Source organism: Meleagris gallopavo, chromosome 3 (assembly GCF_000146605.3).
Source record: "Meleagris gallopavo isolate NT-WF06-2002-E0010 breed Aviagen turkey brand Nicholas breeding stock chromosome 3, Turkey_5.1, whole genome shotgun sequence".
NCBI lineage: Eukaryota > Metazoa > Chordata > Aves > Galliformes > Phasianidae > Meleagris > Meleagris gallopavo.
Window position 1 is genome coordinate 14,047,172 of NC_015013.2, and position 22,919 is coordinate 14,070,090.

The following is a 22,919-nucleotide window of genomic DNA, read 5'->3' on the forward strand; positions in this document are numbered from 1 at the left end:
ACTCATATTGCTTATCAGATGGAAGCAGAATGTCAAGTATTAAGCTCAGTCCAAAACTAATTGTTTCCCCTTCCAGTTCCACCCACACCATTATACCATAAGCTCATGAAAAAAAGTACAGCATCACTACAAAAACCTGAATTCAGCAGCTTGCGCACGTACCAGATTATAATATAGTGAGGGGAGTATGAATTAACAAGTACTAGAAGAGTGCTGAGGATTAAGAAAGGCACTGGCAGAGAGCTACCAGAATTCTTCAGCTTTGACAAGGTGCAAATTCTCCTCTGGCATAATAGTATAAACGTTGAACTCTGGCTAGAATAGGCCACCTTTGGTTTTATGGGGTATTTAAAGTACAATTCCTTGCTAGATGTAACTTCTCCAAGACAGAAAATAATGGCTGTCCCAAAGAATACACTAGAATCAAGGACATGGATTGAATTCAACAAATCAGACCTAGTGCGCATGCAGCATTCACATGTCTTTCCTATTTAAATCCTGAGAATTCTGAACTGAATTTGAACTTTTGAAAGCAAAGAAAGAAAACCTACTGGAAAATGCAAAAGGTTCTATTTCTTTTTTCCTTCAACACTGATGTCTACTCTAGCATGCACAGAGACTAAATATAGACTGTTGTCAGGTTTCACTCACACAGCATCTCTCAGTTCCTCACCAGTTTCTGAGGCAGCCTGGCAAACTTGGCTTGTGGGTAAGACACGGTCACCATTGGAAAAATATAAGCACTCCAAAACACTTAGGAATATTCAACATTAGTAAGACAACACGGCAAAGTAACAGCAAGACAAAACTGAAAGCATTGATAAATGTTGGAAAGAATACTGCAGCTGTAAAATGAAATATGCAGAGAAATCAAGTTCTCCAGTTTGGCCTGTGCCCCAAGATCCCCGTCAGAAGAGAGCAATGAAATCAAAACTTCTTCAGTCCCTTCTGCTGAAACACGCCCTCACTTTCCGAGCAGATAATCCTAAAGTAATTTATGACTGAGGTAGCAAATGTGTGAGAGAGAAATACTCAAGACAGGTGTAACTAGGGAGAAAACATCACGGCGGTTCTGCCAACCTATTCCAAGAGGTTATTTCTGCTCCTGAAAAGGAAAAAAAAGAAACAACAAAAACGGATGGAAATGTTCAAGTGAACCCTCTTTCCTGTTGATGAACTGCCAAAAAAAATTTAAAATAAAAGCCCAAACACTTGACTGTTCTTGCTACCTCATCTCATACTTCCTAATCTATCTTCAGTTGTGCCACTAAAAGATATTCACAAATCTGCCTGCAAACCCTACCCTACCAGCAATGAAATAAACACAGCTAAGCATTTCTGCAATGAAAGTATGTGCAGCAACTGAAATAGCTCTTTGCATTCATTTGAATTTGTTTTCTTCTTCACTTTCATTGCATCTGTGACATGTACCAGTAGTTGTATGAAAAGGCAGCAATTGCTGTGTGTAGAAATGGCAAGTATTAAGTGTAAGTGGGTCACCTCCTAGAATTCCAGCAAAAAAAAAAACAAAAAACCAACACAGAAAACCCCAACAAAAATAGATTCAAACTACAAGAAAAATTCGAAACAGTTTAAAACAGATGAACAAAGTTGAAAAGAAGAATCATGAAACAGCCTAGATGATAGGCTCCAAATAGGCTCTACAGTTGCCACTACAAAGCAACAGAAAGCCCAAGATGGGCAGAGTACAGCTGCACACCTTCACTATACAACTACTGCTATTACCCATCTGATGGCTCTTGAGAGTCTACTATGGCTACAGCACTCATGCTAACTGGAAAGGGAAGCTTATGCAATGGGTAAACCTTGGACCTTCATCACTATTCCTCCGTTTTTAAACCTAACCTGCCATTACAACACACGAAGCAGTGGGTTTAAAGAAAAGGTGCAGGGTAACAGGTACAAAAAAAAAAGGTTAAGGATCCTGCTTGCAAGTTTCCCCCCCCAACAGCCATAGCTCTTGCATGAGTTCTCTATTTCTGCAGCATCTGGTAATGAGAAATGAACAGATTATCTGGCTGTCTCCACAGTGCTGATCTTGCCAAGAAAATCCCCACCCAGCAAGAGAAATCTGTGCTAACATGATCAAGATGTGCACACTTCCAGTGTAATAAACAGAACCAACTTCAGTCTCAGTCAATGTCTCACAGAAAAGGCCTTGATTTCTCCTCAAATAACAGTTTAAAATAGAAGAAAATTAAAAAAAAAAAAAACAACAAAAAAAAACAAGACCAAGAAAATAAATTATACTCTTCATCAGAGAATCAAACTTCTTAATTGGCTTTGACGAATTAAGGGAGAAGACTGATGTCTGTAGATTTTATGAAGAGAATACATTTTTCAGTATTTTGCTTGATTTTTATGAAAGCGACATTGCCTGTATGTGAACCAGAGCCCTGGCTTCCCTGCCTTCCTCAGGTCTTCTAGATGTCAAAGCCTACCAGCACTTGCCCAAGGCAATTCAGAGCCACTTAGTCAAATCGGATCAAGAAGGAGAAAGTGTTCATAATTCACAGCATGAGACTTCGAGACAAGATATTATCTGTCAACCAATAGACTTGAGTATCTTTCTGAAAAACAAACTAATCTTTTCATGCTGCAAAAGCTAAGTCATTTTACGGAGAGATAAGGGTTCTGCAATATGATTTGCCCAACATTACACAGTGGGAAAAGATCATGGCAGAATGCTCAGGCAACCCCATTCTCTTGACGTGTCTGGCAGCACAGACTGTGCTTCCCAGGGAATGCTTTGAGAAGATACACTTTTTTTTTTTAAACAAGCAAACAAAACCCTAAATATCTTTCCCCAGTCCAGACTCATGGCTACTGACAGATGCAAACATTTGAAAGCAAAGCAAAGAAAAAGTACTGTAGGAAATTCCAAACCTAGAACTGTTACACTGAGGACTAATCTGCACTGATATTTTCCTTCACATGCATCACTTCTGCAGCTTTAGGAGGAGTGCCAATATGAACAAAACATTAAATGCAGTCAAAAGCAGTAATGGGGTAGACAACATGAGAATCTCCTCACGACAGCTTCTATACCACAAATGAGGAGGCTGCAGAGCTGAGGAAGTGCCACAACAGATAAGCTTTGTTGACTCCTGTGCCTAAAAACACATGCCCGATGCTGTCTGAAAGCTGCATAATATCAAGGCTGCAGATAGGAAAAATTCTTAAGGTCTAAATTAGCCATTTAAGAGCATGTTTTTCAAAAGAATTTTAACATTTCTTTTCAGCACACGTTTAGCCAACGTATGGAAGTCTAGCCCCAGTCTTAATTTTAGTCTGTGCTTCTTCCTTTTGGCATCCCAAAAAAAACTCAGACCAAACTGTTCATAGTTCTGTAGCCCTGTTTAAAATGGTGAGTTGTGACCAAAAAGAAAATTATCCAGGTTCTCTCACTACCAAAATTGCACTAATCTACATTCCAGACCTACAATCTATACGTGAAATTTACAGAAGTAAATCTCTTTGCTTTTTGAGATGCCAGTAGCTTTCTGAATCTGATTCAAAGTTTCTTTCCAAGTTAGCAGACAGGAAAATAGTGTTACTGTATTTTAAATTGACCTAACTCTGCAAACTTCAATAAAAGAACTTGCACAAGGTTTCATTTCTGAAGTTCATACAATCTCTACTGAACAAGAGTTTCAGAAGTCACCCTCAAGACCGTTATAGCTGCTGACATGAAACTTCTCTGCCACATAATACACTTTGAACGTCACCATTTTTGAACAGAAATATAACAGGTAATTGCAATTATTACAATTGCAGCATTGCTGAGTTTCATTGTTTTGACTGCACTTCTAAGTAAAGTCTCAATTATAGCAGTAAATTAACATCAGAAAAAATTTGCTGATAATCAGTTTGTTCTTAAGGTTGTACCCTAGTTAGGGCTTAATGGGGACAGGTATGCAATAGTCTAAAAGAGAAAGTATAAAAATCAAGACTGAAATGTCATACTGGTTCCCAGAAACAAAACCTTGTCCTAAAGAAATCCCTCCTTTGAGAGATAATCTCCTTGGAACATAATTCTGCAACCTTGATACTGTGAATCCCAAAAAGTTTAAACAGGGGTTCCCACCAGAATGGCAGAAAAATGGGGGGTTGTAATATTATTAACTAGGCGATGATTTGTGATAGAGAGAAATCACTGTTCCTCTTGCTTCTTTACCTCCCTCAAAACCCAGGAGCTACATGTTCCTTTTGTCGCAGTTCAGACCAGAAATAAAACCCTGCAGCACCAACTCTGACTGTTAAATTATGTATAGGTTAAAATATTCAGAAATACCGAGACTATTTGTTAAAGTGCAGAGGTGCAAAGAACACTGACACCAAGCAGGGCAATACCATCCACCATCCAATTATGCTATGAATCCCTGGTATTTTAATCACAGTCACTTCACAGGATATGTTTAGATCAAGGAAGAAAGATTATGAAGACTTTGAGGCTACAGGAACAGCAGTACAAAAACAACCAGCCAAAAATCAGATGAAGTGGTGACACCAGCTAGATTAGCAACAAACATTTGAAAGGCATAAAAAATTCACAAAGCGAGGACACAGGAATAACTGAGTTATTCTGACATCCTTATGCACAGATCTTGTTTTGTTTGATGGGTATAAATAAGTTCTAGCCTGTGACTGAAGGGATGGAGTGGGGGTAAAGCTTTCACACTCCATCAAGCGAGACTAAGAAATATATATTTAAAGAAACTGCCACTAACTCATCTCAATGTATGTAGCAGAAAATAGCACACACTTCACTTTACAGTTAGATATCAAGAAGTAGGTGTTCCAGCAGAAGCTCAGTAGAGGAAAAAAGCTACCATATAAGGCAACAAAACTAGAATAAAGAGAATTTGTGTTTTGGTGAGCTGGGCAGACATCTGTTCTTCTCACATAAAGTTTGGCAACTTTCAAATTAGAGGAACTCTCAGACTACCCTTTCAGCTACGAAATGAAACACAAAGTAAGGTTTCTCACAGACAAGTTGGAATTCCTTTATATTTACCTGTCAGCTTTCAGAAGTAGGTTAGATGGCAGTTCAAGGAGCTGGTTGTGTTGCACATCCAGGACCTCCACTTGTGTTCGTTCAAGCCGATCTGGTAGCCTTCCTAACAAGTTATGTCCTGCCAGCAGTTTACGCAAGCTGCTGTTGTAAAACAACCTGTAAGAAAGAAAAAACACCCCGAATAAGTAAAATCTCAGCTGAAGATCTGCTTAGTGATCTCCAGCTTGATGCCACAGTTCATTACAAAAAAGTGATTCAACCAACTGATTAGTAGATACTGCATTAGTTACACACAGATCTGAGAATATCTTCCCACTCTCCACCAACTTCTTAAAAAGGTAAAAAGGTTGTTCAGAGACAGGGAAGGAGATGCAAGGATGATTAAGGAGTGAAAGTAGCAAGAAAGGGTTACGTTACTGCAGCATAAAAGACATGGACATTTAACGTGACGGTGAACTCCGTAATCGCTAACAAGGGCTGCAGAAAGCTGTGGGATCCCTCTAGTTAGTGAAGGAACTTCAGAAGTGTGGGTGAAATAACCCCACAAACTTCATAGTAATTGATTCATCATGTACTGATTCAATCCAGCGCAGTTCCCCACCCCATGTTTTCCTTTTCCCTTAATACCAGACAAACATAAAGCCTCCTTTCCAGTTCTACAGCAAATGAAATTTATCTAATCGGCTTTACTTTCTTGAGCTTTTACAACCGATAGATGACCCCAAGTCCCATCCCCCCACTCTGCTTTTGTGGGATGTTAGGGTATACTAGGGATAGGGAAAAAAGAGCAATATGAGGGGAAAGGAAAGACTGCTTATTTTAATCAAACAGTAAAGCTAAAATCTGCAATATAAAAACTTAAAGAGTTTAAAATCTGCACCAAATAACCTCAAAAAAGGCAAAAGTGTTGCTTTTAAGCAGAAATCACTTTCAACAAATTAAGAAAAAAGAGATTATTCTGTCTGCCACCTATCTTACATTCCTGCTACCATACTCTTCAATCTGGCAAGCCGGAGAGCCGTGCTGACCCATTTCAAAGATTCTCAAATTACTCAGCATTACAGCAAATAATCTTCCCTCGGTTTCAATGATCCATAGACCCATGAAGGGCCTTCCTTCTCCCTCTTTCCTACAATCCATCAGGTCACTGGATTATTGTGCCAAAATAATCAATGAAGTATGCTGAGCATTTTCCCCTTGACAGATACGGTCATACTCCATATCCGCGTGCCAGTGTTAACAGTTATCTCAGTTGGCTGCATCATCTGAATTATGACCATGGATACAGGTCAACTGCCAGACACATCATTCCATGAGGTTCAATGCAGAGTAAAAAGATTTATCATACAGTGGTATGCATATTTATTATGTTTTTTGTACTTTATATTTTTTGCTCAATTACAATTTTACATGAATGAGATTTTAAAGGATTTGCCTTCCTGTTCTACTTTCTTTCATAATCAAGACTGGCCAGTATCACCAACACTAAACATTACAGGAAAAAAAACAAGAGTTGCAGCAGAACATCTCCAGGAAAAAAAACAAATCACACTTGGGGTTTTTTGGATAGGTGGGGGCAGTGCCATTTTTAAATCAGAAAAGTACAAATTACAGTGAAAACCTTAACAATCCACTCCTTTATGGAAATGCATTTTATAAATAATTCAAAAGAACTAAGTAGGCCTTTGGGAGATTTTTTCTTGCTTTCGAAGTTACACAACCACCAAAGAAACTGCGCTCCTTGAAGAAAACTTGAAGCACCAACATTCAGCTGATCAAGCTCCTGACAAGCCTGGGACAACTAGCTCTCAGGCCTGGTGAGGAACTAGGATTTGTTCTCCCTAAGAGCAGCCTTCCCACTTGCCTGATTCCCACTGAAGCTCCAATGGCATCTAACAGTGTAAGATAAGCATGCTGCTCAGCATCAAGCATCTCTGTATAAAACATTGGATGAATTGGATGAATACTTTCACTAAACCTTTACTAAGCCAGCATTCAAGAGAACGCAGTGTTGAATACAAGCAGATATTTTCAAAAAATGGACCAAAAAGAAACAAACAAAAAATATATACAGGCATCTGTTCACTGGTGGCAGCAAGGTCATTTTGGCAATCCTTAATTGAAACATTTCCATTTTCACTGGGGAATTCTCTGACATCAGTTCTACTATGATGAATTTGTCCTGCCTTCTTAAGTACCCTCTTAGTTATTTTTCAGTACTTTTAAAGCAGATATGGGCTCTACTACAGCCCAGCAGCATACATTGTTTCTGTTTCCTTTGAGAAAAACATCAGTACATAGTCCTCTCTCCAAATTTTTAGTTTCAAGGCTGCTCTTCTATTTCAAGGGGGCAAGTAGAAAGCCTCAACCATAATTTGTTTAGATTAGGTGCAACCTTCAGCCTTCCAGGAAATCGCTGGGCAGTCAAGGCTTGAACATTTGTGGCTAAGTTTGTAAGCATCCTCCAAGGGGAGCTCTGTTTGTTTACTTGGTGTGTTTTCAGAGTGCTATTCTATACAGAAGAAAAAAGCAAAAAAAGCAAGCAGTAGAGCACATGAACTCTTACTGAGCACTAACATTTTTCCTGATACTTACACGAAGTATATATGCCTGAGCTGTTTGCATTTGAATTCAGACCCAAGTTTCCCTAAACATTAATTGATGTTTAAGGCCACGTTTTGAACTGAGCCTTAAAAATGAGCTGACTTATTAGGAACTAAGCTATCTAGACACAAACTACAAAGAAGAGCTTTCAAGAGATAAGCTGTTTCCTGGGGTTAATGATAAGATGCCAGGAGAGACAAGTGGGATGTTGACTGTACGTAGTTCTCAGCTAATCATTAATCTCCCAAAGATATCCGGTATGCCTTGATATTCCTTGCTGTTATGAAGTGCAAATGAAAGGCAAATGAACTTTGGCTCCCCCAACCTTCTGAGTGAGTGCAAGTTTCACTTTGTGTAGAAAAAACAGAGCGATGAACGGTCTGTATGTTATGCCATTAGTTTGCTCAGTAAATCTCCTCACATCCTTTTCAGACCAGATTCCTGAAACCTATTCTCTTCTCATCTCCAGCACTAAATCCCCCGACAACACCAACTTTTTTGTTCCTGATGCTCTTTAGTGCTACACAGCTTCGTAAGGAAAACAGCTCTTCATCACTAGCTGTCCACAATGTTCAGTGGCTCTGTACATCCCCATGCATTTTCACCACTTGTGCCCAGCATGCTCTCCCTCTTTCACAACATCTCTTTCGAAGTGTACAGAGCAGCCAGAAAGGACAGTTCTTTTCCAGTGAAGTCAGGCACTTAAAAATGCTCAATACTGGAACCTAGCCGATATTTGGACTGGGTCTATCTAGAAAAAAGTTACAAACAGCCATTCATTATGTAACCGATTTTCTTTCTTGTTCACTTCCTTTCCTACCACTTTATCAACTTAAAGTTTAGAGACCTGGAATGGAGATCATCCTTATATCGAATGCAGTTGCTATGCATGCAAAAGCTTACTTGCTTTACACAGCTTTACTCTCTCCTCTCAATCCTTTTTCTTATCTGAAACTCAAACTGGGCTCTAAAACAGAGTCTCTAGATGCCACTAAAACAGAAATAAGTTACACGTCCTGAATGTCTAAATTGTCATGTAAAGTTATGGCTGTAAATATTTAATATTCAGTATTAAAAATGAAGGGCTTTCCTCCCTGAACAGACTCAAAACTTCCATCTGAAGTTCAAAGGCACTGCTTTCTCTGCATGAAAGTAAAAGAAGAAAGGCTCAGTGGAACCTTGTGGCATGATGACACTCCACAAGGTAAAATAAAATCAAACAGAAGATAAAATTTGCCTGACAATCACAACAGACTAAACACTGAATCAGCAATTATTTCTGAACTGCTTATCTTGTACTGTGCTTTGCAGCTGGTCTGCAAGACTCACCGGGCAGGCAGCTCACTTATCCGATTGTGGCCAACATCCAACACTTCCAGTTTTCTGCTGTCACATACCCACTCAGGCAGGTTTTCCAGATGATTTCTGTGAACAAATAACACAATGAGGCATACCAGATCATTATCCAAATGATTCTCCTACATGTACACTTCCTGAGATCATATCCTCTAAGGACACCGCAGTAAGACTTATAGCAATAGCATAAAGCTGACACATTATAACTTCCCAAAATATGTGGCCTCTAACCAAGAAAGGAAAAAAAGCTGCTTTCCAAGTATCAGGGAAGAAGTATTAGGAGTATCAGGAAGTTGTCTTTCCAGAGGAAAGGAAATTGTTTTAGTGCACATTTGTGAGACACCCTTTAAAAAATATTCATGGTCTCAAGTGGAAACATCTCTTTGATGCCCTATAAATTCAATTCTGAAACCCGCTCTGCTACTCTTCACCAAAGAGTGTAAAGCATTCTGTGCATCTTAAAAGCTGAGGGTTTTGTTTTCTTGCATTTTTCTTCACTGAAGCTAGCCACTCTAAAAGTTAAGTTTTTCCAAATAGCTGCACGCAAAAATTCAGCAAAGCACAGTGGGGCACTCAAAGTATCCTGCCTTAAAGACAAAAGCCAGTAGTGTAAAATAAGTGTACAAGATTGATTGCACATGCATTCACATATCCACTGCTTCAGTTAGCATACACAGATGCAAAAGCAGGCAAACTGTATTCAAGCTCTTGCAGTTTTTAAATTCACAAATAGGACCCTAAACACACATTACATCATCCTCAACAGTTTAAAAGAGCTTTAAAGCAGGCTAAAATTAAAAATAAAGTTAAGAGGAAGCAGGGAACAGTTGTTGCTTTTTTTTTTTTCTACTGGACAACAACTGACTTTGAGAATCAGCACTGTTGTATCTCAAGGTTCAATTCCTACTTCCACTTCAACTCTGTAAAACACTCAGTGTTCCTTCTCCATAAACTCAATTAATATGTATTTCACAAACCCAAGAAAAAAAAATACTCTTACCTAGAAATATCCATGTAAGTCAGGTAATTAGGAACTGGATGCACATCAAGATGAACAAGTTCTAGGAGGGTAAAATAAACACGATACAGCTTTGCAATTTGCTGCTCTGTAAAAGGTACTTTAAGAAGCTAACAATCAGATTTCAGATAAGTCAGTAAACTAAAAAAGCTGCTAGGGATCTGCTTGGTTTTTTTCTCCTCTATTATGTCTTAGTATGCTTGTTACATGAGGCTGTATTTGATATGACAGATGCTACAAAATTCATCAGAGAAGAGAAAATAGGGAGTTAAAAATTTCACAACAAAATCCACTATTGGCCCAGATTTGTAGCTTCACTTCTGCCACCCAAGTTTGTCTGCTCTAGCCAAACAGTCTGTACTCTACTTTTTTTTTTTTTCTTTTTCCCCTCCACTAACAGTACAACCATGGATTCTTTGCTCTGAAACAGTAAGCTAAGGAATACTTCTGGAGTCCTCTAGGTTATGGCAAGACAGCATTTTTCTATCCTTTACCCAAGAGTTTCTGGTTACAAGTAGTCTTATAAACTTTTCACAGCTCCTCAACTACAGCCAGCAGCACATTTTGATTGACTCTATGTTTCATATCCTAAACTTTTAGGTAGCTGATGCTTAACACTGATGTTGAAATAAAACCAGCAGGTGCTTAAGCTTATAAAAAATCCACTAACATGGATATAACAAACATCACTGTTCATTTGGAGACAGACTTAGAACAAGGTAGCTGTGGGTGCATAGAGAGGACAGCATCATGCTCTTCCTACTGGCAATGTGACCAAACAAACAGTTGATAGCAAGCTCCAGGCTAACTTGGGTTCTCAGCTCACATTGCACATGCTCAGATTATATTAACCTTCCATAGTTACAAATATCCTTACATGAATATTTAATGACAGCACAGTTCTGGATATCGTTAAGATGACAACCAAGCATTGCAGACTGTTTAGAAAATTCACAGTTGACTGAGCTGGTGTTTTGTTTATTCCACACTGACTACTCCAAACAATAAAAATGGTAGTGAAAATTGAGTATTTAAGTAACACAGCAGCTTCTACAGAGACATTAAACAAATCTTATTAATGGAACACCGGAAATATTCAACTGGAAAAGGCTATGACATTTGTATTATAGAAAGCAAACAAAATTACTCATTCTAGGTTTTATAGCTTTCCAGCAAGAATAAGTAGCTAGAAGGAGTAGCAAAAATATGTTTAGTTTGTCTCACAGACACTCATCAAAACTCGAAGTCCAGGGAGAAGCAATAAATTCCTTATTTACTTCATAAAGTACATAAATGACAGCTTCAACACCCCTCCCAGCTGACATAGAGAATTTTGGCCCAATTTCTAAGATTTTCATGGTTTTGAGAACTCCAAATCAATATTATAGTGCTCTCTGGAAGCCATTTCTGAAGCTCAGAGTTGTCAGTAACATGACATAGCATATGTGAAAATCTTTTATCCCAAGGCCATTGCAAGAGACTCCTGACTCCTCTCGATTATATATATTATAATCTCTATAAGCATCCCAGCTCATAGAGTATATATTGAGCCAGGCACAAAAACCAGAAAGCAGAGGACAACGCAGCTGCCCTGGAAACACACTTACCATTCGAGGAAGCATACAGGGCTTTGAGAAAATACCCACTAGTTTTCAGAGTTACCAGTTGATTTCTTTCACAGTGTAACACTTCAACATTGTTAAATACTGTTGCATCCAGCTCTCCAAGTTTGTTGTCTCTGAGGTCCAACTGGGTCACGTGGTGGAGAAAGTCTATTTCATCAGCCTCCAATCTCCTAATTGAATTCAATCTTGCAGACAAAAAATGAGATTAAATGTAGTTACACGAGAGGGTCCTGCTGACAAACCAATGCTCACTCCACCATCAGTTACTCAGGATTAAATTAACATACCTCAAGGTTCTAATGAATTCTGATTTTTAAGTAAGTTGCCCTACCCTTGGGGGATTTCAAAAATAGGATGCATCAGCTCTGTTGTTTTACCCATCATGACAAAGGAATGATGATATCAGGCTCCTTTCTGAAAACCACTGAAAAAAAGCTCAACGAAAATCTACGTGCTATTGTTATCGTGTTGTATTGTTAAGTGTAATCGTAAAAATAAACGATTATCTGTGCCTGATAGTACAGAAAAGATAAAAAACAGGTGCATCACAGGCATCTCCTGGAAAGATGAGATCCTAGCAGACAAGAAGTCTGTTCACATTCCCTACTTTATTGAAAGGCCAAATTGAGATTCATGAATTTCCAGACTCGCTTGCCACTTCATCATGTTCCACACTGGGCAAATTCAGAGGCCTGAGAAGGGTGTCGGAAGAAAGAAAAGCAAAAACCCAAGACAAGTGGGTCTATCAGATAAAGAAAACAGCTGTTTATCACACCTTCACCGCAGTGCAGCTGCTGCCAGCATTCAGCATCTTCTGGAGAAGTTGAAATTGAAACAATATTATCTTGTAACAGCTATCTTTGAGATGGCAAAGCACTTCAAAGAGTTCAAATTCTCAGATCTGAACAGTACACTAAAATCACTCCATCAATTTGTGTTGGCTCATTATTCCTCCCTACTGAGCATGAAGGTACCTACCTATAGTTTTGCTGTTGCTCTTTGTTTCAGCTCTGTACAACAGCTGTATGTTTTCAAAGTAACAACACTTTTCCACTAAATAAAATTATGGAATAAGCCTCCTTCCACCATCACAGGCTATTCTTTTCTGCTTCCAATTTACAAGACAGTTCACAAACATAATAGACACAAAATAGCCAGGACAGTTTTACAAAGACCTTTGAGAAGTTATGCCACCTACCTCAATCCCTTTAATACTTTCACAAGATACAGCCTTCAACTACACTGAAGTGAACTGCACTGATTATTAACTAATAGACTTTAACAAAGGATAGGAGAAAGTGAATTAACAAAAAGTTAAAGTTGTGTGATAGAAAGGTGACTTTTTATCATGTTATCTATTTTCTTGACAAGCTGGCCTTTTCTTGATTTCAAAAGCTGCCAACTTCAGAACAGTACAACAGAAAGTTTTAGCTTGAACAATTAAATTTAACTAAGCAGTTCCAAAATCCATCCCTACTTGGATATCATAGTAAAGGTTATGCATTGACCCTTGCTCAGCTGCTTGCAAAATCTGGGTTCTCCCAAGACAATAAGAATGACCAGCACACAAAAGCCATTTGTAATAAGGATCTTTTTAAGGAGGCATCAATAAAATACTACTACTTGTTGTGGACTAGGTTTTGTTACAGACCAAGAAACATGAAAGCATCTGTTTTCATCCATTCATTTTGACTTCCCTCTTCATCATCTTACGTATCTGTAATGTTTCAGATAGAAGCTTTTTTCGGATAAAAGACTACAATTTATATTATACTAATACTGCACCAACTAGAACTGCAGGAGTCACCAGCAGCCCATGCACCACTTCATTTCATCTTTTGGTGTAAATATTCACGTCCTTCAAAACTATCCTGACTATTGGTCCTCGGTGCAACCTCTTCCTCAAAGAAAAAGCACCAAGTCCCTGCAAGTGCTGTGAGTTATGCAACAGTCAGAAACATGAACTAATACAACAGATTCATGCCCAGAGGTTATTATGACAACTAAATAAATTGTTTCAATACCACTAATTTAGATTCAACTTAGATTTTTTTTCCTCCTTTTTCAAAAACCTACCTTAGGTCCACATGTTTAATATGAGGCATCCTTTTTAACACTTGCAAGTTGAGTGTATCCATACAGTTTCCTGACATACAGAGTTTGTCCATTGCAGTCAGCTTCTCTAATACTCCTGGAATGTCAGTGAATTCATTGAAGGACAGACTCACATAGCTGAGCTGATGCATATGCTCCAATTCATCAGGAAGGGACTGGAGAAAGTTACCATCCAGCAAAAATGTCTGCAAGCTATTACAGATGGGGGAGGGGAAGGGAGAGTGAAGAATGTGAGCGACCTGTTAAATCACATATCCTTGCTATAAACATACAAGTCTGCTGTGGTTACAGTGAAATAAAATATACAAAGGGCAGAAGAAAAACAAAGGAACAATAGTTTAACATCTGCTACAGAAGATACCGAACAATTAAAAACCTTGGTAACTATGAAATTTAGGCCATGCTAGTAGACACGTTACATCTTCAAACACCTCCGCATATGTGATGACTGAAGCACGTAAGCAAGGCCTAAAGATTCTGTTCACCATGAAGGTGACCCTCGTGTTAAATACTGGGAATTGGTAGAGTTTCAGATACAAAGAGAGCTTACTCTACTTGTGGCACAGAACTGCTTCAATATAGATCTTCAAGACAGTTTGCTCTGACACAACCCAGTTAAATTTATATTGCTTTTCATAGCAAGATTATGTGCAGAGTTATGTTTGTTGCCTTTATTATAAGGCTGTGTACATTAAGTTTTAAGAAAATACTTGCTTGTGCATCTCGCCTACGACTGCTGGAACACTTCTGAGGGCATTGCAGGACACGTTGAGCTCTGTCAGGGTTGGGATACTGCAAACTGCCAGTGGGAATTCTCCTAAATTATTATTGGAGAGGTTAAGGCTCTTCAACTTGGTGAATCTACAAAGAGATTAGGAAAAAAAAAAAAAATCAGAAAAAGTAGTGGAGCATAATACACACCAAGTTGCTTTGCAACAACTAACACAAAGTAAGCCTGGTTACTCAAATAAAAATTACATGTGCTTTTATTTTATAGTACTCAGAACAAGCATGGAAACTTCCAGGCACTCAAGTTCAGTACCATTTGCAAGAGATTCAATCATGTTAAGCTAGTATGGGAAAATAGGTCCTCTAGAACAACACACTAAATACAGATCAGATCCTTGTAATCCATATAACATACTCCATTTCTGATACGGTCTTCTGTGGCATCTGATCCTTTCGTAGCATATTTCTCAATACATTTTTTGAAGCTAAGACCATCTCAGTGATGCTGGTTACAAGGTGCAGGAACCTCACTTATTTCAACACAGTTTTGTGGTTTGGTTCAGCCCAGCTCCATTCATGCAAATAGATGCTATGGTCTTTCAAACAAAGAATCTCATTATAATGCATTGGTTTGAATAAAAAATGGGAAATAAAGCAAAACTAAAGTAGGACTTCTGCAGTGACAGGCAAATTCTCAGAATTTTGATTAGGTGGTATCCATCAGGATGTAAAAGCCTGATTTCAAAATGTTAGCCTTGACATTTCACAAAACTCAAAATCCCCTTGGTTTATCCAGTCAGCCACAGAAGCAACTCGCTTGTGTTGCCCTAGTAAAAATGACCAAGAATGGAAAAAAAAAAACAAGAGGAGGACTATTCAATTAGCCAGCACACACGTTCAGCAATGTTATTATAGCTGCCTAACAACCACTTGGGAGGTATTCCGAAAGGCAAGTAAATGGATGAATGAAAAGACCTGCGTCATAATCTGATACATGGGAGGAAGTTTCTTTTCTGGCACAGTTTATTCAGGGATATTTTATTTAAACTTAATTTTCCCTTTATTAAGTCTCAAGCCCTTTATTTTGTGAGCAGGCTTTTTATATAACAAGATAACAGAAGCAAAACCGCACCTACAAATTCCCCCATTTCAGATGGGAGTCATCACTGATAGTTTGTGCCAATAAATCCATAGCCTCTGTGTTGGCCCAACACATTCTAATCTCAAAGCACTTCTGCCCCAATTAGAAAACAAGAACAGAAAATGCACCGAGCATTATGCCACTTATAAATCTTTAACATAAGACGACCCTTAAAAAAGCCTTGCCAACTGTCACAATTAACTGGTACACAACTTCAGTATTACCTAACAATCAAACCCAAGTCACTGAAAAAAAAATCAACATGAAAATGAAATAGTGCCTTCATTAGCGCATGTCAAAGGGGATGTGGATTTTACCCCGAGAGACAAAATACACTTAATATTTATAATTGTTTCCAACAGACATCAGAATGCTGTGCCACCTATTGGTATTTTGGTACAAAGATGGAGACAAAAAAGAAGGAAAACTCATGGACAGAACTAGCACAGATTTTGAACACTCGATGCTATGCTGGAGGCAGAAGTAGTTTGGAACAGAGTTAGATGGAGAATAAATGAAATCTTGCAATGAAATTACTGCTGCAGGGAAAAGAAATGCTACCGTGCAGAAACAATGACTAATGCATCTCTAGAGGGGGAATGGTAAAAATAAAAAAAGAATGCTAGGGTAAGCTAACTGATGCTAATATGGGCTGTTAGCCATACACACACACAAAAATAAATGAAATACCTTCCTATTTTAGGAGGAAGGGCTTAAAAATCTTGAACCTAAAAACTGACACCCACTATCCTGCATTTATCTTGAAGATTATTGCAGTCTTAGGCCAAAGATAGAATGCCACCCGCAATTCTGAGGCAATTCTGTGGTGGGACAGCTGCCCCCCAGCTTCCTCAAAGTCATCTACAAATACAAATGCCAGTGACTATGGAAAAAGCATTTCAAATGAGTTTTCCAGTATTTAGGTGTGCAAAAGTAGTGATGAAGACAGGAAGTCAGTAACTAAAAGCTGACAGAAGCTTCAAAATGCAAACATTCCAACTTTCAAGTCAAGCACGAAACTGAATTAACTCATTTAATAATCAGCACGTAGGCTATAGCTACTCCAGAGTCTCAGGAACTTCCAAGGCTTTTGCCCATCAGCCAAGTGAAAACTGCAATTTACTAGAAGACTCCAAACACAATCTGAAGATAAAATTACGGAAGATAAAGTTGTTACATAGAGAAAAGAGGTGGGGAAGTGGAAAAGGAGGAAGCTAAAAATACATGTTTACATCGACTAGCTTCAAGGCAGGGTTCAACTTAGATGTTCTTCTGCGTGCATTCTCTTGTGGAAAATCACTCCAGGTCCATGGGAAAAAAAAAATTTAATCTGTGTTTTATCTTTACTATCCTAAGGTATGTTTTAATATTAAGGGTCTTCAGTGACTTAATTTGTCTGAATTTTACTGAACTTCCAGTTAATCTAATTACTAAGGACATGAATTGTACTGGTCAACTGGTCTATACAACATGTAAGGAAGGATGAGTAGCACCTCCAATACTGAATACATACAAACCAAAAATACACAAATAAGTTTATGTCAAATAAACCACAAAAGAAAGCTTACTGTTATATCGTACTTAAAGTTGGAAGACAAATATTTTAAATATGTTCTGCAACGTGCTGAAGTCACATTTCTTCTTATGGAGCAGTGTCAATTACAATAAGCAGCAACAAGTGCCCGAAATTAGTCTGCCTCTCATCTCTGATCATTCACACGCCAAGCTATCCACACTATCCACAAATGGGTGAGTGCACTCCTGCTATGGAGTGCTGCCATGCAACACATTTGAAACGCTGAATTGTTTACAGCGCTTCTCATATCCAGATAGAGTTACAGTCAGTAGCATCAGCAGCACCTACAGCATGGCTATAAGTCACAGATGAGAGAAGTATTTTAGACTTTTTCTGTTGGTGCTGAGTTTACACGACGTTGGGCTTCAAGCATTCTACAGAATGTTTTCTCACCCCCAAATCTTTATTGCTAACAGAAGCTGGGGAACACATTGATGTTGCCCTCACAGTGTAACAGGAAAGAAGAAAACATTGCTCATTTGAGGTATGACAGCATAATAACCTCACATTAAGTCAGTGTAAATGCTTTCCTTCCTCTTCTTCTACCCTCCCTGGTTCTAGGATACATTATCCCTTAAAAAAAAAAGTCAAACTGAAGAACAATGTTGCTGGACATGTTGTGCTCACTTAGCATAGTTGGCTTTCTATTGTAACGACCAGCACAGAGATACTCATCTGGCCAAAAATAGTCCTATTTTAAGCTAGAGCAAAATGTTCAAGTGTCAGCTCTTGCTTTTAAACACACAACATGACTGAACACTAATTGCCATAATTGAGCAAAAAAGCATACTTAATCCTGAAGCTGCCACTTCAAGAGCGGTATTAATTTGACATATGCAAAATGAGGAGAGGGGCTAACAAGAGTAGGTCATACCATGGCAAAGCAATGAGCTGACACACTAAATTCAAATTCACATCTACTTGACGTGCACAAAGGAATTTCCATTATATGGTACAATACTTGTCTTTCAGATTGCTTGGAGAAAGGGTAAATATATTCAAGACAGCCATATACCATGTCTGGAACACAACCAAAAAGCCTGGTCTAACAAAGCCAGTCTCAGCTTACTCTTACCAAAAGCACTTTAACACTGATGTTTTACTACACACCCAACAGAATACACGGCTTACAAAGAGAGTCAGACTAAGTTAAACAATTGCTTTCCGAATACTATCTCCAGTATATTTGGTTTATCTGATGATTGCGCTCTGTGGTTGCAGGTGACCATCACTTCAAGCAGCCACATTGCTGTCCCTCAGAATCACAGGATCACAGAATGGCCAGGGTTGGAAGGGACCTCAAGGATCACAAATCTCCAAACCCCTGCCTCATGCAGGGCCACCAACCTCCACATTTAATACTAGACCAGGCTGCCCAGGGCCCCATCCAACCTGGCCTTGAACACCTCCAGGGACGAGGCATCCACAACCTCTCTGGGCAGCCTGTTCCAGCACCTCATCACTCTCTCTGTGAAGAATTTCCCCCTGACATCCAACCTAAATCTCCCTTCACTCAACTTAAAACCAATTCCCCTTGTCCTGCAGTTATCAACTCCTTCAAATAGTTGATTCCCCTCCTGTTTGTAGGTTCCCTTTATGTACTGAAAGGCTGCAATGAGGTCACCCCGCAGCCTTCTTTTCTCCAGGCTGAACAAGCCCAGCCCTCTCAGCCTGTCTTCATAGGGGAGGTGCCCCCGTCCCCTGATCATCTTTGTGGCCCTCAGCTCCAGCATCATTTGCTAGCAGAACTATGAAGGTAGAAACTCATGTGCCAGAAGTACCTGCTACTTTAGCCACTAACTTAATCACAATAAACAATCCAATTTTCTATCATTTTGCACTTGCAACTGATTGATCCATCCATGGCGTATCACTTAAAGGAGCAGTCGGCCTAGTGTTAGAAATACTTCAGAGCATCTCCATTTACAGGGAGGTGTGTAACTGCAAGAGCCTTAAATAAGTCAGACAATTAAAATAAACTATTTCAGCCCTCTTGCCCTGCTAAGTTTGTCAAAAAAAGCTGAATAAGGGCAGACTGGTTTTGCAGCAGCTATGGAAATTCACTTGGATGCCGCAGGTGAAGGCTTTGCCTAGCTGAGGTCAATGGCAGCACTCCAAGTTTGAGTACAGAAGAGTTTTCCGCAGATGATAGCAGACAGCAGGAAGGAGGAACTCTGTTTTGCTGGACAAGACTCCCGTTCATCCAGCAGCCAAGTAACTGATGTCACACCACGCAAAACCAGTTGTAATGAAGTCATCTCAGGCAAGGGGATCAGTTACACAGTTTGAGAAGAGATCAATTCTGGTCAATTCAGAAGAAACTTGAACAAATTCACCATTACTTATCAAATTGCCCATCAGTTGAATGAATAAATGAAAACACAGTTGTGCCTGAATTTTCATGTCCTTTTTTTTTAAACCCCACAGCGAAGGGGAGAAAGGAAAAAAAAAAAAACACAGAAATAGCTGCAGTTTTGGTATTTTCATTACCCTTTATGCCAACGTGCCAGACAGTCATCCTGACACTTCTCCCCTCTCCTTCCATTTAATAATATAAAAGAGGCAACAATTCTGGCACGCAGACTTGAGTCTATATGCCAAAATTAATTGGTAGATTGCCTTAAAGAGACTGCACTGCAGGAATAACCTTAAATCCAGGCAGTTATTTTTCAAAATAGAATCACAGATGTTAAGCCAAATTTGGACCAACTTCAAGACAACAATAAAGCTCTTACTCTATTACAAAGCTGGTAAGACAACCATAAAGACTGGAAAAACAAAGTAGGTTTTGTTAGCGGAAACAATATAAACCTGCATTACTGTACTTTGTAGTTCCCAATTTCTTGCACATACCTTGAGCACACTGCTTCATTAGTGAGAAAAGACTATCCTTTCCAGAGAAAGAACAAAATTCCTAGAAAACTGAAAGTGTATTCTCCTCCACATTGAAAATGTATATTTGAAATGCAAAAACATGAACTGGGGGGTGGGTTTCCAAGCTGAACATAATGACAAATCATTCAGAAACATTTACTTCTTAAGGCTGAACTTAAGTGTGTACATAAATAAATAGTTTTTAGGGCAGCCCTTCAGAGTACTGTCAATCTGTAAAGCATTCTTTGTGCAATAGGTTCTACTGATAGCCTCCAAGTCTTTACAGCTAAAACAAGGAATCAACTCTTCACACTATTTGCTGTTAACAAGCAAGTACAACAGCTATTAGATAACCAAGAAAATAAGCATTATCCTAATAAGTTTACATGTTACCTCTAAATAGGTGCATGTTAAAACTCATAACAAGAAAAGCCTCACTTTGGAAGCCGTATTGAAAAGCAATAGACAAGTCAGATTAGTACACTGCAGCATGGCTGGATTCCATACCATTTAGAGAGATATGACCATTTTTAGCTTAACCGTTCCACTGAATTGAATCTAATTAACAACTATGATTTCTATATTTGCAATACATTATTTTTTAAAATGTGATTTTACAGCATGCTTGTTAGTCCCATCTATTTTTAATCCTACCACTATTAAGGAGTTCACTGCTTCCAGACTAAAAGCTGCTACCTTTCTGTTGGAAGTCAGGAGGAATTTCAGAAACACTTGCATGAATATCCAAAGTCCTTTAGCCTTCTCACACACCACGGAATCAACTTGAAATTACTGCCACTAGCCCAGAATGATTCCAGCTGAGAAGACAGATAATTTCTTAAGAGGCTCTGGGAAAAATACCAACTGATCTTCAGATAAAAATCCATATAATCACTTATTAACAACCACAGTCAGAATAACTTTTCTTCAGATAAAACTATCAAGCATTGTTGTCTTTATTGTTAAAGCAAACTTATGTTGTCTCCCCCGTCACTGCTTTTTGTTTGCTTGCTCTCCTTACATCAGCCCTGCAGCATGACAGGATTAAAGATCTACATACAACTTCCTCCTCAGTATTGACAAGCAAACAGTGTTTTCAATGCAAACAGTTTTTTTTTCCCCCAATTGCACTGACTGAAACAATTATATATAAAATGTGCCTAGCCCACTGAAACAGTGCAACAGTAAATTAAGGTTTATTCATTTACTTCAAACCTCTCCAAAACCATTAATCCCAAATTGTATGCATTTCAAGAAAAAAGTTGTGAAGTTCAATTGTAGACAAGGGGAAAGAAGTCTGGGAACAGTGTACAGAAGTCTCAACTTTATGGCATATTTTAACCATTACCTGACATTAAAACAGTGCAAACTGTAGAATTTGTGACTAGACAACATAATGTCTTCAGTCGTTCCATCTGTGGCATACAGAGGCTAAAAGCCCCAAAGGGCTTTAGGGCTTATTCTGACTACAAGGATATTCATAGAATGGTTTGGATTGGAAGGGACCTTTAAGATCCTCTAGTTCAAACCCCCTACTATAGGCAAGGACACCTCCCTCTAGAGCAGGTTGGTCAAAGCCCCATTCAGCCTGGCTTTGAATGCCTTCAGGGAGAGAGCAACCACAGCCTTGCTGGGCAAACCGTTCCAGTGTCTCATCACTCTCACAGCAAAGAATTTCTTCCTAATATCTAGGCTAAATCTGTCTAAATCTACCCTCTTCCAGTTTAAAGCCATTTCTCCTCATCCTGTTGATGCATATCCTCATAAAAAGTCCCTTTCGAGCTTTCCTGTAGGCCCCCTTCAGGTACTGGAAGGCCGCTCTAGAGTTCTCTCTACTTCAGGCTGAAGAGACCCAACTTTCTCAGCCTGTACCCACAGGGGAGCTGCTCCAGCTCTCTGATCACCTTTCTGACCCTCCTCTGAACCTGCTCCAACAACTCAATGTCCTTCTTGTGTTGGGGGCTTCAGAACTGGATGCAGTATTCCGAGAGGGGTCTCATGAGAACAGAGTAGAGGAGCAGGATCACCTCCCTCAATCTGCTGGCCATGCTTCTCTTAATGCGACCCAAGATACAGTTGACCTTCTGGGCTGCAAGTGCACGTTGCCTGCTCATGTTGAGTCTTTCATCAACCAATACCCCCAAAACCTTCTCCTGAGGGCTGCTCTCAAACCATTCTCTGCACAGCCCATATCCGTGCTTGGAATTGCTCCAACCCATGAGCAGGACCTTGCACTTGGCCTTGTTGCACTTCATGAGGTTGGCATGGGCCCACTTCTCAAAGTCCACGTCCCTCTGGACGGCATCCCTTCCCTCTACCATGTCAATCATACCACTCAGCTTGATGTCATCTGCAAACCTGCTGAGGATGCACTCTATCTCACTGTCCATGTCGCTTACAAAGATGCTAAATAGCACCAGTCCCAACATCAATCCCTGAGGAATGTAATTTGTCACCAGTCTCTACTTGAACACTAACAACTGACCACAACTGAGCATGACCATCCAGTCAATTCTTTATCCGTGAGTAGTCTATCCATCAAATCTGTTTTTCTCCAATTTGATGACTAGGATGTCATATAGGACACTTCACACACACTATCGCAGAACATCTTTTAAGTACTGCCAATTAGGGAATTTCTCAATTATCCACCCAATGCAAAAATGCACCCCGTTTTCATTAAAAAAAAAAATGAATGCAAGGGAGAACAAGCATGAGAATAAGTTGTTAATCTTCAGAGATGTGTTTTTAGACTGCCTACTTTCACATATATGAAATACACTCTGTTAAAAAGATACAGACAACTGTAAGTACTTTTCAACATTCAGACAGTGCAGGTACAG

At 39.2% G+C, this 22,919-nt stretch overlaps 1 protein-coding gene across 1 annotated transcript in view; it reads right to left on the reverse strand.

The window, feature by feature from the left end:
• PHLPP1 (PH domain and leucine rich repeat protein phosphatase 1) overlaps positions 1-22,919 on the reverse strand; it is a 121,652-nt gene that overhangs the window by 12,401 nt on the left and 86,332 nt on the right. The window contains exons 5-10 of the mRNA XM_010708426.3: positions 14,471-14,617; positions 13,718-13,948; positions 11,624-11,826; positions 9,999-10,059; positions 8,972-9,067; positions 5,039-5,194 (exon numbers count right to left, since the gene is read on the reverse strand). Coding sequence (XP_010706728.1) covers positions 5,039-5,194; positions 8,972-9,067; positions 9,999-10,059; positions 11,624-11,826; positions 13,718-13,948; positions 14,471-14,617 — 894 coding nt within the window. The remainder of the gene's footprint in view (positions 1-5,038; positions 5,195-8,971; positions 9,068-9,998; positions 10,060-11,623; positions 11,827-13,717; positions 13,949-14,470; positions 14,618-22,919) is intronic.